The 19,082-nt window shown below is 38.9% G+C and overlaps 2 protein-coding genes across 2 annotated transcripts in view; one reads left to right on the top strand and one right to left on the bottom strand.

Annotated features, from left to right (window-relative positions):
* The window catches only part of LOC114465248 (uncharacterized), a 75,603-nt gene extending 64,981 nt beyond the window's left edge, over positions 1-10,622 (top strand). The window contains exons 13-18 of the mRNA XM_028450128.1: positions 1,434-1,504; positions 2,327-2,437; positions 2,950-3,047; positions 7,491-7,560; positions 8,907-9,162; positions 10,612-10,622. Of these exons, the coding sequence (XP_028305929.1) occupies positions 1,434-1,504; positions 2,327-2,437; positions 2,950-3,047; positions 7,491-7,560; positions 8,907-9,152 (596 nt within the window). The 3' untranslated portion in view covers positions 9,153-9,162; positions 10,612-10,622. The remainder of the gene's footprint in view (positions 1-1,433; positions 1,505-2,326; positions 2,438-2,949; positions 3,048-7,490; positions 7,561-8,906; positions 9,163-10,611) is intronic.
* Positions 10,623-11,751: 1,129 nt separating this feature from the next.
* ascl1a (achaete-scute family bHLH transcription factor 1a) lies at positions 11,752-14,238 on the bottom strand. Its single transcript, XM_028450805.1, has 2 exons — positions 13,592-14,238; positions 11,752-12,415 (listed from the first exon to the last, which is right to left on the bottom strand). The coding sequence occupies exon 1, from the start codon at positions 14,160-14,162 to the stop codon at positions 13,605-13,607; it is 558 nt and encodes a 185-aa protein (XP_028306606.1). The 5' UTR covers positions 14,163-14,238; the 3' UTR covers positions 11,752-12,415; positions 13,592-13,604.
* Positions 14,239-19,082: the final 4,844 nt, after the last annotated feature.

Here is a 19,082-nt window from a genome sequence, read left to right as displayed (position 1 = left end):
ACAAATATATCTATAAGTTATACTGTAACATGTAATATGATTAATTAATACAAACTATTTATTGTATAATTTGTGTTTTTAAAATGTATTTTATCTAATGACATTGTAAAAGTAATTTTATTTGTAAAAACGATTATCATTATAACTCATTTATTACTTATTGGTATTAAAGAAAAATGTGTAATATTTATTTTCATAAATTTTCATTAATAGTAAACATATAGTTCTAAATCTGAAAAAAAAATTAAATAAATAAATAAAATAATAATGAGAAGCATTTCTGCAAAACAAACAACAACAATCAGACACATTAAATAACAAACTGAAGAGCAGAAATGCAACTTTATAACTTTTCATTTAACTCTGGCTGCAGATATTTGGAGCTTTATTGTGAAAAACCAACGTAAAACCACTGGTGTGTGCAGTAATGTGAGGTCAGTATAGAGCGTATATGAAGAAACGGTGAGGCCAAAGCTTGTTTTGTGAGTCAGGAGCTGCTCAGGGTTCCCATCTGACGGACAAAAGGTGCAGTGGGGTGAGAGGGAGGGAGGGGGGACGGAGGGGGCGGGGCTTGAGGCTTATCTGATGTTCCTCAGGTTGAGCCTTTGGTGTGAAGCCTGGCAGAAAATGTTAATCAGGAGGAGCTGATCTGATCCTGGCCTTTCAGCTTCTCCAGGGAGAGAAGAATAGGATGGTGATGATGATGATGATGATGATGGTGATGATGATGATGATGATGATGATGATGATGATGATGATGATGATGGTGATGGTTGATGATGATGATGATGATGATGATGATGGTGATGATGGTGATGATGATGATGATGATGGTGATGATGATGATGATGATGATGGTGATGATGATGATGATGATGGTGATGATGGTGATGGTGATGATGATGATGATGATGATGATGGTGATGGTGATGATGGTGATGGTGATGGTGATGATGATGATGATGATGATGATGGTGATGATGATGATGATGATGGTGATGGTGATGATGATGGTGATGATGATGATGATGATGATGATGATGATGATGATGATGTGGAGGTTCACCATATTATGCATATGTGTGTATCCATAAAATGAAGAGTCCGTCCTTAAGACTGCTCTACTGTAAAGTGTCTTAAGAGACCATTGGTTATGATTTGGCGCTATACAAATAAAAAATTGATTGATTGATATTTGGAGTCAATGCCATCGCGTCCATCAGCGACACAGCTCAGTGAACACTGTTGTATACCATGTCTCATGTTTAGCAATAAAAGTACTTAAAAGTTGTACTTTAATGAGTGTTGAAGCAGTGATGAGTGGGTTAAAAATACAGTATATACTACTGTATAAAAAGAAATAGTTGTGTTTTTAACGCTAAATCTGGGCTAATACTTTATTTTAAATGTATTTATTTTTTTCTTCTCTTCAGTCGACTTTCTGTCCAAGTTTTGTATCTTCAGCGGAGAGAAGTTAGCGGAGTACAGCAGAGTGTTCCAGACTGTGAGTGAGCATGCACACACTCACACTTACACACCTGTGTCTAATACAGTGGCTCACTATGTTAGCACTGACTGATACACACATTAAAGTTTAGACTATAAATGTGTTAGCTTTAGCGTTGGTGTTAATGTTGGAGCTAGTGTTACTGTTGGAGATACGTTTAGTGTTAGTGTTAGTGTTAGCATTAGTATTAATGTTGGAGTTAGTGTTACTATTGGAGTTACGTTTAGTGTTTGTGCTAGTGTTAGCATTAGTGTTAGTGTCAGCATTAGTGTTAGTGCTACTGTTGGAGGTAGGTTTGGTGTTAGTGTTGGTGTTAGCATTAGTGTTAGTGTTACTGTTGGAGGTAGATTTGGTGTTAGTGTTAGCGATAGTGTTCGTGTTGGAAGTTAGGTTTAATGTTAGTGTTAGCATTAGTGCTAGTGTTAGAGTTAGGTTTAGTGTTTACATTAACATTAGTGTTAATGCTGAAGCTAGTGTTACTGTTGGAGTTAGGTTTTGTGTTATTGTTGGTATGGGCATTACTGTTGTCCTTAGTGTTATTGTTGGCATTGGTGTAAGTGTTAGGCTTGTCATTAGCATTAGTGTTAGAGTTAGCGTTAATGTTGGCGTTGGTGGGGAGTTAGTGTTATGGCTAGTGTACAAGCATTGGCATTAGTGTAATTGAGCAAGTGTTGGCATTAGTGTTAGTGTGAGTGTTAAAGTGTTAGTCTTGGCGTTAGGTTTAGTGTAAATGTTGGCATGAGCATTATTAGCATTCATTCAAACTCAAGTGAATTCCAGTGTTTTGTTGGTGGGCCGATCAAAGCTTCTGTGTTTCAGGTGGACTTGGACCAGGACGGGTTCCTCTCTTTCCCACAGGTTTTAGAGGCACTTAAACGCATCGTTCCAGCTGAGCTGCTGTCTGATGATGAACAGGTTTACGTCTACAGGGTAGGGTGTGTGTGTGTGTGTGTGTGTGTGTGTGTGTGTGTGTGTGTGTGTGTGTGTGTGTGTGTGTGTGTGCGTGTGCGCGTGTGCGTGTGTGTGTGAACCTAACTCCAACATTAACTCTAACTCCAACACTAATGCTAATGCTAACACTAAACTTAACTCCAACAGTAACACCAACTCCAAAACTGCTAATGCTAACGCTAAACCTAACTCCAATACTAACATTAGACAACACTAACACTAAATCTAACTTCAACTGTAACACTAGCTTCAACAGCAGCACTAATGCTAATACTAACGCTAACACCAGCACTAACACTAGCTGTAACACTAGCATTATTGCTAATGCTAACACATTCATGGTGGCGTTTAAACTTTAATGTGTGTATCAGTAAGTGATAACATAGTGAGCCACTGTTTTAGACACAGGGTGTGTGTGTGTGTGTGTGTGTGTGTGTGTGTGTGTGTGTGTGTGTGTGTGTGTGTGTGTGTGTGTGTGTGTGTGTGTGTAGATCCTAGAGATGGTTGACTTCAGGGTGATGGATGGACTGGTCGACCTCAGGCTGTTTGCCGTCATCTCCAGCCTGGCTGAGAAGATCTCATCTATGGAGTGAGTAGATGTTCCTCACACACAGGAACCACTGTGTGTGTGTGTGTGTGTGTGTGTTAAGGAGTTTCTCAAAGATCCACAGAGTAAACGTTATTTAACGAGTTTATTATCAGCATCAACACTATATCAATAAAAGTCTGAACCCAACACGTTGAAGTCAGTCAGTTCTTACTTTTCTTGGCATTTAACTCAAACCACAACCAATGTTGATTTTAGAAATAAAATAAAATACCTCGGGTCCAAAAACTATATTTAAAAAAAATAATAATCAAAAAATAAAATTAACTTTCCACTTTCCAGACATATTCATCACTTATAAACCCTTTCTATCACTTTTACACCTAATGTCACATATGTTGACCCATTATTGTCACTTTTAACCTCTTTTCACCATATTTCATGTCTATTTTTGCCAATTTTACCATAATTCACCATTTGTCACGTCTATTATTTGCCAGTTTAAACTAATTGTTCCTACTTTCTAAATTAAATCACCCCCTCCCCCATTTCTTTTTTTGGCCACTCTAATTTACAAAATCCCATTTTACCACCCTTTCTACCATTTTTGGTCACTTTGAACCCATTTTATGAGTGATTAAAACAAGGATTTCCATCTTTAAGATGACAATAATAATAATAAACGTTCAGATAAATAAATTAATGTGCTTATTCATAAATTTATAGATTCATAAATCTCTCCCCTTTATTCCCCCTTATAGATGGTCCTGTCTCCACATGACTGTTCTTCAATGTTCATGTCTGTGTTCAACCACCTTCAGCTACAGTGGGGGTCCCCGCTCTCTGGGACCTTTATTTTGGGGGTCGTGGCTTGAAAAGGTTGAGAACCACTGGTGTAGCGTCCAGAACTCAGACGGCAGCACAAAACGAGAGGACGTAAATCAGGACAGCCTCAGCCTGGCTGAAAGGAAGCTCTCAGTCCAGACCTTGACCAACAGGACGTCCGTGGTCCTGTTGTGGTCCAGAGCCACAGACACTCATAGGAGATCACAGATGCACAGATTGTGGAAAAGGTGCTGAAATGGGTGAAGAGTTGCATAGAAGAGTGAAAATAGGCTGGAAATATGAGGTTAAAAGTGACAATAATGGGTCAACATATGTGTCATTAGGTAAAAAAGTGGTAGAAAGGTTTTTATAAGTGCTGAAAATGTCTGGAAAGTAGAAAAAATGTGCAGAAAAGACATTGAAATGTGATGGAGAAATGTCAGAAATGGGAGAAATGTAGCAAAAATACATTAAAAGGAGCAAAAATACATTAAAAGGAGCAAAAATATGACAAGAAAAAGTGATGAAAATTGGTTAAAATATAGAAAGTTTGGTGTAGTTGCAGAAAAACGGTAAAAATAAACAAAAATTAGCTCAAATTGTTCAGAAAATATTCTTAGTTTCTTGAAGACATTTGACGATCCCCCTCCCAGTGCCTCGCAACCCCAAATGGGGTCCTGACCCCAAGGTTGAGAACCCCTACGCTAGGCTACGCTAGCTCGGCTAAGACCTGATCACAGCTCCACAACAAGTCCACTGATCCTCTTACCTGTTTCACTTAATCCTGTTAATCTCTAATCCAGGATTAGAAATGATCTGCAACAGTAGCTTCAATGATCAGGTTTAATTCTGCATCGTCACTGTAAAAAAACTGTCAACCAGAGGTGTCAAATATACGGACCAGTTTGAACCTTAAAAGTTTCAAGTTTTTTCTCACCTGAAAAGGTGCAATAGAAATGATTGCATAGAATATGAAAAGGCCACTGCACAAAGACACAAAAAGAGGAGAGAAAGACACAAAATGACAGAAATAATCATTTAAAGGATTTCCAAAAGACAAAACAACAAAAAATGTCTTCAAAAAGACACAAAAACATGACAAAATGATACAAAACAACAATAAAATTCACAAACTTCTAGAACTAGGTCCTTGTTTTTGTCCCCAGACCTGGCAACGCTGCGCTCAAAACAAGTGGCGGTTCTGGGACCCAAACTAGGTCATCATGAGGTCAGCGCTCTCTACAATGAGGCGAGCGCCAAAAATCCTGAGCGTTAAGTAAGCGCGTCCGTCCCAGCGGGGGGCGTAGGAGCTAGCGCTAGCCGTTAGCGCACCAGTGTTTGGCTGCTAACCAACAGGAATTAATGATCATTAGCTGAGCTGTCGGTGCCAGTTAGTGGTCGGGGGCGCTGAGGCGTGCGCTGCTCAGTGCGCCGCCATTATTCACCCCAACGGGCCGTGGGGGGGAGGGGCTCATTAGCCACACGCTGCTCTCATTGGATCCACACGCAGCACTTTATCCGTTACTGGTCTCCGTGTGGCCGTGCTTTGTTTGGCAGTGAACAACCACAAAGAGCTCACAACGCTTTACCGTCAGCAGCTCTGCAGACGCAGCGCGCCAACGCCACAAACCGCCCTCTCTCGCTTTAACGCGACACTCAGAATTTACCTGAAGACGAACGCAACCAACCTTTTTATTATCCGACCTTGTCTCAACAAATCCCAATTTATCATAACCTGACTTTCATAAATAACCTCATCTTTTGAACTTAAATGACCTTTTATCCTAAATTAATTTATCCTAACTTGAATTATCTTAGATTATCTTTTGAATGCATCTCTTAGATTATCAGAATCAGAAATACTTTAAGGGGGAAATTATTTTTGATTAAGCTCCAGATATACAAACAATATATATTATACAAGCCACATCTATTAAAAACAATATAAATATAACTATACTTATATAAAATGTCAACTGTACAGTTGAATTATGTGCAGAAAGTGCAAAATGAAAAAGACTGTGTTTGAGTCAGGTTACAGAAAGTGTTGTGGTTTAGGGCGGGATATGCGGGTGTGACGAAGGCAGAAGCGCCGAAGCAAAACTAGCGCATGCGTAGCTACAGGGAGATGAACTAGCTGAGCTACCGCTATTAGCATAGCTCTGAATCAGAATCGAAAAATGTCGACGCAGGAGGATGAACGTGTGGAAACTGTTATAAACTCAGTTTTAGAAAAATCCAGAATTTATTTCTGAAAGAGCAACAACGAGAGGCGCTTTGTGCATTTTTGAACGGTAAAACCATTGTAGCGGCATCGCTGCGGCACATGCCGATGACGACATCATCAGTTGTCATCGTGTGATTGGCTAAAACAAATCATGGTGGTAAGGCGCTTCACCCAATCAGCTTCAAGCATTCTGTCTATGTCCCTCCCTTCAAGGATTCATCAGACACAGACACAGTGGAGTTAGGGGGAGGGGCTACACATCAATCTGGCTCTTACCAAGCTATGAAAACTCCTCCCTGGGTGAAATTGTGTTCTTTCTGGCCTCATTAATTTTCCCAGGTTTTTAAAACAATTCTCTAGCGTCCCACACAACCCGTTAATGCCTCTGGTCAAATGTCCAGGTTGGTTGTATGTTGATAACTCTATGACACAATGATCACACAGTTGTTCATCTCTTATGAACACCTGGCAAAAGGTAGAACATTATTATTCTATTACTATATGGCAGTGATTAAAAGTCATGGGACGGTTATCACCTGATGTCACTAACCAGTACAGACAGTGGGTAGGTGTTATTGGGGTTAACATTATGTCATATTTCATCATTTTCATGTAAAAACTATATTACGGAACACAATGATAAAATAAAACCTGAAAATATGTTTGAATTCCACCTTTTTCTTCCATTTTGCATGATTTAAATGTTATTTCAACTGAAATAAATGAACGTTTTCCACATGCATATATTATCATTATTTAATGAACAGTGGTCAGATTTGAGGGGCTGTGGGACCCTAGAGAATTTTTATAAAAATCTGAAAAAACATTGGCTTTTTTACCCCAATATTTCACCCAGGGAGGGCGTTTCCGTATTAGTTAGTTTTCATTATTCATTTGTTAGTTTGTTTTATTTGATTGGTTAGTTGGTTGATTGGTTGGTTGATTGGTTGGTTGGTTGGTTGGTTGGTTGGTTGGTTGATCGGTTTGTTGGTTGGTTGGTTGGTTGGTTGGTTGGTTGGTTGGTTGATTGGTTGGTTGGTTGGTTGATCGGTTTGTTGGTTGGTTGGTTGATCGGTTTGTTGGTTGGTTGGTTGGTTGGTTGGTTGATCGGTTTGTTGGTTGGTTGGTTGGTTGGTTGGTTGGTTGGTTGGTTGGTTGGTTGATCGGTTGGTTGGTTGGTTGGTTGGTTGGTTGGTTGATTGGTTGATTGGTTGGTTGGTTGGTTGGTCGGTTGGTTGGTTGATCGTTTGTTCTTTGATTGAAACTGATGTGAGGCTAAGGCTACGTTCACACTTTAGGTTTTTTTGTGTGTGCTTGTTCATATATTACACATCTCTCTATAAAAGCAAGGAACTTGTGTGTGTGTGTGTGTGTGTGTGTGTGTGTGTGTGTGTGTGTGTGTGTGTGTGTGTGTGTGTGTGTGTGTGTTACAGTGACTTCCTGCGTTCCCTCCTCTCCACCGTGGACTTCCGTTCTCTGGAGGTGAAGCTGTTCAAAGCGAAGGTAACCAGTGTTAGTCTGTCACTGGTTCCCAGTGCATGCTGGGAACTGGGGGCCAGTGGTGCTCCTTGTGTTGGGTGGGGGCCTCTCTTTGAAGGCGGCGCAGGTAGCAGCACAAAGACAGTCTTTGTGAAACAGATTAGCCAGGCTCTAATCTCATTAAAGTGGACACGTCCTAATCAGCTCATCTCAGAGCGCCTGTAGGGGGCGGAGCTAAAACATTCTGACCCTCTCCGACCAATCAACGATTAAAACACACAAACACCTCTTTACACAATAAATTATAAACACAATGACTTAATACTGATGACACAACTTTACCAGTTGTTTTAGTTTGTTCTCGTTTTCTGAGCCGTTTGTGTGTATTTGTTGTTGCATTTGTGTACTTTTGTTTTTGTTGTCGTTTTTGTTTTATTGTGTGTTTTGGTCATATTTTTTTCGCTTTGTGTATTTCTCTGGTCACTTTGTGAGTTTTTGTTGCTTTGTTCTGTATTTTTGTTGTATTTTGTCTTGTGTATTTATTGTCAATTTGTGTTTTCTTGTTGTTGCTTTGTGTTTTTTTTTTATTGTATTGTTCCTGATGTGTGTATTTTTGTTGTATTGTTTGTCTTAATTAATAATTCTGTGTAGTTTTGCAGTTGTTTTGTGTATATTTTGCAAGTTTTGGAGTTGTTTTTGTTAATTTGTTCTGTATTTCGTCAGTCTGTGGAGTCATTGATGTGTATTTATTCTCAGTTTGTGTATTCTTGTTATTTGTGTGTTTTTGTTGTTGTATTGTCTGTTTTTCTCAACTTGTGTATTTTTTTTTAGTTGGAATAATTTTGTGTATTTTTGTAGTAGTTTTGTGTATTTTTTGCCAGTTTTGGAGTCGTTCATTTTTCTATGAGTGTCTGTTGTTTTTGTCATTTTGTGTATTCCTCAGTTTGCTTTGTGTGTTTTTGTTAGTTTGTCTGGTATTCTTATTTTGTGAGTTTTTGTGAGTCGTTTGTGTATTTACTGTTCCGATTCATGCTGAGTATTCGTTTTTTGTAGTTTTTTGTGCGTTTTTGAATTTATGTTGTTGTTTTGTGTTTTTCAAATTCTTCAGTGTGTTTTTGTTGTCGTTTTGTGTCTTTTTTGTGCTTATTTGTTGTGTAATTTTGTTGTCATTCTGTCTTTTTGTCCACAGCTGCAAACTGAGGCTTTTGAAAACTGTATCTGCTGTCAGATTAATAAAAATATTTAGAATAATGTAATTCCTTCTCATATTTTTACGTTATTAATTCTACTTTGCTGCTGTCGTGTTTACGGCGCCCACTAGAGGGCTCCAGTGATCCCACTCAGCAGTGAGACTCGCTCTTGTTTTGCAGCAGCTCTTCCTGTTCCTCGTGGAGGATCAGAGCGGTCTGATCAGCGCTGATCAGCTGCTGCTGGAGCTGAAGGCCGGAGGGATCCGTCTGGAGCGAGAAGACGCCGTTCTCCGGGATCTGCAGAGGAAACCACCTCTGGACCTGTTGGACTTCCTGGCCCACCTGCCGCTCTTCATGTTGGTCCACAAGACGGTCGTTTCCAACCCGCTGAACAACGACGGCGACAATTCTTCCAGAAAATTCTGAGCATTAAAACGTATTTAAAGGGATCGTCCACTGTTTTTACAAATGTGGCCTAAAATCTTTTAAATGTCCTTATTAGTAGATCTATGTCTAACAAAACACATTATTATGCACCATATTAATTTAAAGGTAGGGTAGGCAATTTTCAAAAGCTAGCATGATTTTGAATGTAGCTTCCCCGATGGCTCCGCCTTTACCACCCTCCCCCCTCCCCCCTGTGCTCCGTCTCACTCACACACATGCTCACAGCTGCTGCAGAAGAGGAGCTCAGCTCATCACTTGTATTGTATAGAAACATCGTTGTCTCATGTCTCATTATATATGTTCAAAATGTAACTAAACTCTGTCAGCGGTGACGCACTTTCAGTGTGAGCACGTGCATGTGAGGGTTCGAGAACGAGCAGGGAGACTGACACGTGATTGGTTAAAAAGAAAGGTTTGTTTTTTTCCATTGGTTGAAGTTATTGCAGGTTTACAGCTGCTACAGATGATGGATTTTCTTCGTTCCTTTTTCAGAACACATAAGATCTTAATTTCTGTCAGGACATAAAGACAATTTCAACCAAAAACTTAAAAAGTGTATCTGGAGGAAAGTGCCTACCCGAGCTTTAATAGCCTTTTAAAAACTGGACTACTTTACAGTTTTAGAGCCTGTGTTCCTCCATCTCGAAATCACATGATTGATGATGTCACACGACCCCACTGCCTGTAAACATCCATTGTTTTCTATTGGAGTGAAACATTCAGCCTGATTTTTAGATCATTTACCAGATTTTTTGGTCAAAATAAAAACGTGTGCTGCTTTTGGTTGATATAAAAAAACAGGAAAAGTTAAAGATGTTGATCTACACCTCTTTTTTTTTACAGAAAGAGGACAAAAACAGTTGTGATAAAAAAAAATCAGGGCAACAGTTCCAACTCTGTGGTTTGGTAGTGGACAATGAAGCAGAGAAGAAGAGCTCTCCTAAGGGAACTTTATTCTCCCGTAAACAGTGTGCTGACATGCTCTGATGGCTGAAGTTAGCAAGTTATCAAGGACTGTTGAAGGACTCCCACCCAAAAGGTGGAGTTGGAACTGTCGCCCAGATATTTTTTGGGTCACAACTGTTTTTATCCTCTTTTTGTAAACAAAGGAGATTTACATCAACATTTTTAACTTTTCCTGTTTTTTATAGCAACCAAAAGCAGCACACGTTGTCATTTTGACCAAAAAATCTGGTAAATGATCTAAAAATCAGGCTGAATCTTTCACTCCAATAGAAAACAATGGGATGTTTACAGGCAGTGGGGCCGTGTGACATCATCGATCACGTGATTTCAAGATGGAGGAACACAGCGCTAAAACTGTAGAGACATTTTTAAAAGGACATTAAATGTATACAGTACATAATAATGTGTTTTGTTAGACATAGATAATAAGAACATTTGTAAAAACAGTAGATGATCCTTTTTACTTTTCCAGAAAATTCCCACCGACCTTGAACACAACACTGTGTATACGGTCAGTGGCTGCTTGAAATGTGTTATTATCTATGTTTATGAGTTAAAATTCAAATCTAAAATCGTTATTTCTAATTAACCTTTTGTATTTCTTTGACCCAAACCTTGCGCTTCAGCACGTTAGGCTCTGTGTCTCGAGGCCCCCCGAAGCTCCTCCCCCTCATTAAAGCCGCCACGCGCCCAGCGGAGGCCTCTACCTACCTGTCACACTTGGTTTGTACAGAAAGTCTCTCTCCTTGTCTTCATCCAGCCTGCCGCGACCTCATGACGTCACTGGCACACACACGTCGTAATCCACTCGTTGATGCAAAGAGCAAAACGTGAAGTACTGACTTAAACGCACACGTTTTTGACACACTTAGAAGGAAGTCAGAGGATGGAGTTGGACATCAAGTTAATTGAAAGTTTAACAGATGCGTAAAATCGTGCGTATTTCCAAGTGTTGCTCATTGTCTGAGTTGATCCACGCTGTGCGTAAAATCCACCTTTTTTTCATGAAACTTTTCATCAGGTGCTCAGCAAGTGGGAGGTGGTTTCGTGCGTAAATTCAGCCTCTTCATATCAGCGGAACTTCACTTAATCTTGGGACTTTCACCAAATGGATTCTTCACTTTATCCAATTTAATGTGATTATACAAAAAACAACTTATGTCCAGTGCGTAAAACGCAAGTGAATTATTTTGTCACATGTTGAATGTATTTAGAGGTTTAATTATGACTTATATGGAAATATCTACCACACATATTGAAAGTTGTTTCCTACGTAAAACGTCTGTAATTTAAAGATAATTGTCTTTTGTGTGCATTTTTGATATGGACAAGTAAAACTTTAAAGTGGAGACGTGCTTAAAGTGCACGTCTTGTGATTATGGTTGAAACATGTTGGGAGTGCGTGCAGGAGTTTGGACACTTGTTTGCACGTTTGTGTGTAATTTTGCAAACTAGTTAGAACTTTTTTTGTGCGTAATGTTTGCTTCTCTCTCCTACAACTGTAATCCATAGACTCTTTACCATAACAACTCACTTAGATTTTAGCTTCTGCTGAAAACTGTTAAACATTGTGCGTAAATCGCGCTTTTTTTCACCTCTTTATTTTCCACCAAGAAAAAAAACAAGACATGCACCACTGAGTTATTTAGAATCATCTTTTTTATTATTCTTGTAATAAAGTGTAGAAAAATTGTTTTGAGAATGGTTTTTCCCATCATCTGTTTGTGTGAAGAGGTTGTAGAGCTGACAAGACAGTGTGACTATTGCGCACCGTTTGGACAACAGCTGCGTAACTTTTGATCATCGTGACACCACAGAGTGCCACAAAACACGGTTTCTGCTTTTAAATAAGACACATCGGTGCGAGACTACACGTCTACACATAGAAACAGCTTATAGGCAATAATATATATAGACAAAATATATACAAAAGCATGTGTACAAAAGTTTCTATAAATCTCTTACATACAAAAATATCTTAATATATTTCCCAGAAAAAAGTGTGAGTGACTTCTGAGGGATGCTGGATGCTGGATGGCGCATAGTTGGAGACGTTAAATAGTTTTGAGGAGGGAGAGTTTCTACACGTGGGTCTCTCCAGGATTCCCATCTTTCTCCTTTGGGAGGAAAACATCCTTCGGCCCTGATTTGAGGCCCCCGGGCTGAGCTGTTCAGGAGCCGGGCCGTGTGTGCGAGGCCGGAGTCTGCGCATGCGTCTTTACCCATGAGGACCGAACCGGGCGCAGGACGATGGACGGTGAAGTGGATCCGCGTTCCTGCGTGAGAAGAAAGAGAAGGAGACGTTATAGACACGCTTTGAAATCTGCACAAAAAGCACAAGTTTTTCTCTCATAAATTCAGCAAAATCCACTGAATGTTTTCATGTGATTCTGATGGACTTTGATTAACTTTCTCTCCAGACTTAATGACGTCGATTTTAATTTATTTATTTGAAACTATTATTAATTTGTCTTTTTATCTTATGGTTTCTGTCCAGAGAATGAGTATTTTCACCTCAATGACGATATTTGGTTGAATAATTTGACTGGTTTGGATGTGTTTAAAGCTCCCAACTATATAGGATATAACTTCCCAAACCCTTTTTTCTGTAATAAAACACAAGCAAATCAACTGTATGCACCTAAAGAATATGGAACAACTCCCTGAAGACACAGAGGGCGCCAAAATGATCAGAAAAATGCGAATAGTAGCTTTAAATCTTAGTTACAGCTTATCAAATATACCTGACAATGTCCAGCCTCATAGTTTACTCATTCTTTTGGTAACTCATCTGATTCTTCTTGTGTTTACATTTGTACAACACGTGTCCAAAGTGTGGCCACATCATTTTAGACTGAAATTGTCTTAAACTGGATTATTTCAACAAAAAGTTTTTGTGCGTAAAATGTGCGTAATTCTGCTCCCGTGGATGAATCTGGGGAACTTCTGTCATTCCATTTTAAGGATTTATTTATTATTATTATTATTATTATTTTAAACCCGATTAATTTCTTGGTTCCTGTTGCTCAGACACAGTTTTAGATCAGTGACTGTTTGTTTACACATATACTGTAGAAAATTTGAGGAGCAGCTATTGATGATATGGTTTGGAGACGATGCGCAATTCTGGACACTTTGAGGCAACTTCAATGATCCATAACGAGAAAAGGGAGAAGATGCAAACTCAGCACTGACAGGTGAGTCTCCCTTCTACGCTGCTGTTGTTTCAAATCAACCTTTTTAATGTTTACCTTTAATTTATATCAAAGTCTGTGAATAAAAACTGTAGAAATGATAAAATAATGAATGATTAATATGTTAATGTTACATTTGCTCAGACGACTTTTTTCAGGGAATTTTAGTTTCAAAGTAAATAAATGAAACCTTAACATATTATTTAAGAAGAAAAGAACTTGAGCCTCTGATTCACAGGTTGAAGGTTCGATTCTCACCTGCCGCTGACGCTCAGAACCAGTTGGTGAAGTCCAGCAGCTCCTGCTCCTCGGGGCTCAGCGGGTCGTACGAGCCTTCGTCTGAGGAGTAGGAGGACACGGGGGACCCGGCCATGGAGTTCATGTCTGCGGAGTAGCCCTGCGACATGCCCGGGGACAGCACACCCACGCCCGCCTGGAAGGCTGCGCTCACGGCGTCGTGCTCGTCCAGCAGCTGCTGCAGAGCCCGGATGTACTCCACCGCGGAGCGCAGCGTCTCCACTTTGCTCATCTTCTTGTTGGCGGCACCGTTGGGCACGTGCTCGCGTAGGGTCGCGAACCCGTTGTTGACCAGCTTCACGCGGTTGCGCTCGCGCTCGTTGCGCCGCGCCACCGCGTGCGGCTGCTGCTGCGGCAGCGTGAAGCCGAAGCCGGAGAAGTTGAGGCGCCGCTTGCAGCGCAGAAGCTCCGGGGACGAGGAGCGCGTGCGCTTCTGCGCTTTGGGATGCCCGGGTTTCCCGGAGAACAGACAGGCGGGCGGCACGAGCTGCGCCTGGCACGCGGACAGCTCCGGTTTGGCAGTGAGGTCCATCTCCAACAACAACAACAACAATAACAATAACAGCTCTGTAAACAATCCGCGCCGTACGTGCGTCCCGCTCGTGCCGTTCACGTGGACGGACTGAGTTCTTGGAGAAAGACCCGCTGCTTTTCAACAGTGAGGATGAGGAGAGGAAAGGCCACGCCCACCTGTCGCCTGTCGCGTGGATTCACCTTGGGCTCGTGCTCCCCTCCCCACCACGGTACCGGTGTGCCGCGCGCGCCGGACGCGTGCCACTCCAGGCACAGAGCAAACAGAGGCGGAGACGCGTTTCCTGAATCCTGCGGGGGTCGCCAGGTGACAATAAAAGCTGTCATAAACTAAGAGAATCACTCACACTCTAAAGTTCACACAGTTTAGAGTTTAAAGCAACTAAAACATCATAAAGCAACGGGAATCTGCATTTCACTTCAGATTTTACGCGCAAAATAATGATTTAAAAAAAAAAAAAAAACACTACAGGTGGGAATATAAAGCTTTTTTCAACTTTAAGTTTAAGTTAGTCTTATTTTCTGCCTAAAATAACTAAATCAACAGCTGGGAATATTCCTACACACGACGTTTTACACCCACACGGGAAATTTAGATAAATAAATAAATTGACAGAATGTTTCATACAAAACTAAAACCAGAATGTAAAGTTAAATATAAACGGTGTTGTGCTTCTGCAACTGTAATAACCAAACATTTCATCCTCTAAAATCACTCGAAACTCCTGAAGTTCATACGATCCTTGTGCGTAAAAAAAGCCCAGAATCAACAGGTAGCAGCAGGACGAAACTTTTATTTCACGCAATTTATGTGCGTAAACTTTTTTAAATCAAGTTGGACCTGAAAACCCTCAAATTCTCACGATCGTGCGCGTAAAACCAACAAAAACAGCAGAATTTAACTCAGGATTCACGCGTAAAGAAACCAGAATAGTGAACACAATCCTTTTAAAGTCACTTGATCCTATTTTCTTTCTGCTCCAGTAGCGGCTTTTAAAACACACACACACACACACACACACACACACACACACACACACACACACACACACACACACACACGCACACACGCACGCACGCACGCACGCACACACACACACACACACACACACACACACACACACACACAAATTTTGAGAATAAAGTCGAAATGTTGTGAATAAAGCTGAAATGTTTAGATTAAAGTCTAAATTTCAAGAATGAAGTGGAAATATAATGTTGAAATAAAAATTCAAATTTTGTGAATAAAGTTGAAATGTAATGTTGCAACTAAAGTAGAAATATCGAAAATAAACTCAAAATACAAAATCGTGATAAAAGTCTTTTTGGCCAAATCAAGAATTTGAAATTGAAATTGAAATTTTGAAAATAAAGATGAAATACAATAATGTGATTAACGTTAAATATTTGCTATTAAAGTCAAATCTAGGACATTTTAATTTTATTCTTTTTTGCCCAAATGTATTTCCTTCATTGTCTTTAATTCACTTCCATTGTTTTCACTGAAACGTTTTCCTGGGAATTATTGGTTTAACTTGGACATTTAAAACTGCTGCAGATGATCATTTATGATCAGATAAAGACAAAAGCTTCAGATCAATCAATCCAAGATCAAAGATGGGAAAAAAAACATGTAAATGCTTCAAATTTATGCTAAAAAGTTTTGACATTGTTGGAAACATGTTGGTGCATTGCATTGTGGGACATTGAGTCCCGTAGAAGTGTTTTTACTTCATTCTTACTGTGATTTCTTGTGTTTAACTTCCAACACATTTCTGGTGTTTTCACGAGAAACTTAATTTTGGGATTTAAGCAAAATGATCAGAATCCAGGTGAAATGGAATGTGTGGCAGAATGTAACTGGGAATACTGGGAACAAACCAGAATATTGTCCTCCTCGTCTGGAGAAGAAACACAAGAAATCACTGTAAGAATGAAGGAAAAACACTTGTATGTATACAGCAGGGGTTCTCAACCTAGGGGTCAGGACCCCATTTGGTGTTGCAAGACACTGGGAGAAGGTCGCCAGATGCTTTCAATAAACTACGTATTGTTTTTGAACAGCTTGAGCCCATTTTTGCTTATTTTTATCATTTTTCTGCAACTACACAAAACTAGCCATATTTGAACATATTTTCATCACTTTTTCTTGCCTAATTTTTTGCTCCTTTTAATACATTTTTGTTACTTTACTCTCATTTCTGCCACTATCTTGTTTAGAACTGGACAGTCATCACGTTTATCAAATATGAGGCTGTTTGAACGTTGTATATGAGAGTTATAGCAGTTTTTCTATTATGGCGTACAAAATGACACCAGTTGAAAAAACCCACTATGAAAAGGTCAACCAGTTAATCACTCTCAGTGAATTTGATGTGTATAGGCCCCTCCCATTGATCACAGCCTGTTTTTAATTCATCAGCGACCTGCTCCCATCTTAGAAGATTCATCCAACACTCTTTTAAAGTCAACACAACATATCGTCTTTCCGCTAAAGCAAGGCATGATGGGTAATTTTGACATTGAGTCTTGTTTAGGGATGGATCGTCATCATGTGTATCAAATATGAATACGTTTGAAAGTTATATGCATTTTTCTTTTTATGGCGTGCTAAATGGCGCCAGTCGCACCACGACCAAACCGTTTGAGATACGCAAATTATTCCGATGATTTTTAATCTTCAGTGGGTCCTAAGTGTTCTGGCCGAGTTTGAAGCAAATCAAGTGAAGCTCCTCAGACTACTTTGCGCAAGAGCAAACACCATTAACCCAAGATGGCCGACTTTCTGTTTGGTTTTGGGCGTGGTCATACTGTAACTTTTTGCTCATCTTGTGGTCAAGAATATATGCGGTGAATTTTGTATGAATAGGACAAACCTGCTGGTTGTGCGGGTCCATCATAGTTTGTGTTCGTTTTTGCGTTGTGTTTGTAATGCGCGTACGACCAAACCGAGATACGCAAATTCTTTTGATGATTTTTAATCTTAAGTGTTCTGGCCGAGTTTGAAGCGATTCGCATGGAGTGCCTCAGAGTAGTTTGCACAAATGCGTTTCCAGGGCAAAACGCCATTTTTTGACCAAAGATGGCTGACTTCCTGTTTGGTTTTGGGCGTGGTCATAATGTAACTTTGTGCTCATCTTGGGGTTAATAGTATATGTGGCGAATTTCATATTAATCACACAGACCTGCCGGTCGTGCGGTTCCATCGCATTTTTGGCATCTATAGTATAATAATATAATGTGTGCATTTTTTGGAATTTTTTTCATTGCGCCAAATGATTTTGGTGAAACTTTGGGCATCCTAAGGGGTGAAACGATACGGAATAATAAAAGGAAAAAGAACAATTACAATAGGTTCCTACGGCCTTCAGGCCTTCAGACCCTATTAATAAACTTCCTGGATAACAGTGGATATTATTCAGATTAATCAATAAATAAATGTGGTTATCACAGATTCATAGAACAATGGACCATTATTTTACTGACTTTTCCAACAATGTCAATATCAGAATTTTTACAGACGAAAACAAAACAAATTTTCCAGCATCAGTTTCAACCTTTTCCATCTTTTATAATATTTGATTTATTGATCTCTGATGCAAACACTATAGATTTATCTGGTAAAACATTATCGTTTCCAGCAGTTTTTTACTTTCACACCTTGGTATTTCAAATCTAAAGACATTCAACACTTTAAATACAACATTATGATGATGTTGAATCTATTCCTGAGTTTTAAAGCTACGTATGAGTTTCTGTGGATGTCTGAACTCAACTCTTTTATTTTGGAGGGAAACATGTTTGTTGAGTCAACTACACACAGGATGTAGGTTATAGTTATACATCATTTACACAACTTTAATCACAGCGAGGCCACAAAATCTGGTCTGAGAGTCACATTAATACAGGAAAGTTTCATGTGTTTTTATGTTTGTTTTCTAAATATATTTTCCTGTCATTTAGGGCAAAAAGTGTTGTTATTGTCATCTTGGGGTTACATCAGATTGTGTTTTGGAGTCATTTTTTATGTCATTTTGTTGTTGCTTTTTTACTGATTTGGTGTATTTTTGTGTGTTTCTGAAGTCGTTTTGTTCATTTTTGTTGTTGTGTTCAGTGTATGTGTTGTCGTATCTGTTTTCTTGTATTAGTTCTCAAAATGTTGCGTTGTGACACCAAACCAGTGAAGTTGTATAAGCAACATAATACTGTTTACCAAAATGGGGGGCCTGTGATGTGATGTTTTTCTTTTATTTTGCATTTTATTAATAAAGAGTTTTATTTCTGTTCTAAAATATGTGATTGGACTATTTTTTTTTTTTTTTTAATTTAATGAGATTCGAAGAAGGATCGTCCAAATTGTATTTTACATTTCTTGAAAAACTTAGTTCATGTATATATATATATATATATATATATATATATAAAATAAACTATTTTTTTAGTTAAAAAGTAAAAACGTCTGAGTATTTCGTCTTCTAGCTAAAGTCACTCCTGTTAGAAAGTGATGCAATGACGCCCCCTAGAGGACATAGACGCTGCATTTTTTATTTTTTTTTTTAAAACAAGGATTTACTGTAATCAAGCAAACACGACTGTAATTACTTTATTTTCATTTACTCTTTGAAAATGTAAGATTTCCATTCATATTATTTTTTATTTTGTGTCGTTTTTAATTGTTGAGATTGTACCTTATTCAATAAATCATGTAAGTTATCTATTTTATTGTATTTTAAATATTGTCATTACAAGTCACTTTACTTATGTAAGTTTAAATCCTTTTTAGTGAATAGATTCCATGTTTGACTAGAAGTTAATTTAACATATACGTTTTTATTCTATTTATTATTTATGTTTTTATCTATTTTACTGTGTTTGATTTTATTTCAAGATATTTAATTAAAATAATTTTATTTATTCATTA

This window comes from Gouania willdenowi, chromosome 6, assembly GCF_900634775.1.
Source record: "Gouania willdenowi chromosome 6, fGouWil2.1, whole genome shotgun sequence".
Taxonomy (NCBI): Eukaryota; Metazoa; Chordata; class Actinopteri; order Blenniiformes; family Gobiesocidae; genus Gouania; species Gouania willdenowi.
Note: the sequence above shows the minus strand (reverse complement) of the source record. Positions and strands in the feature narration are given on the sequence as shown.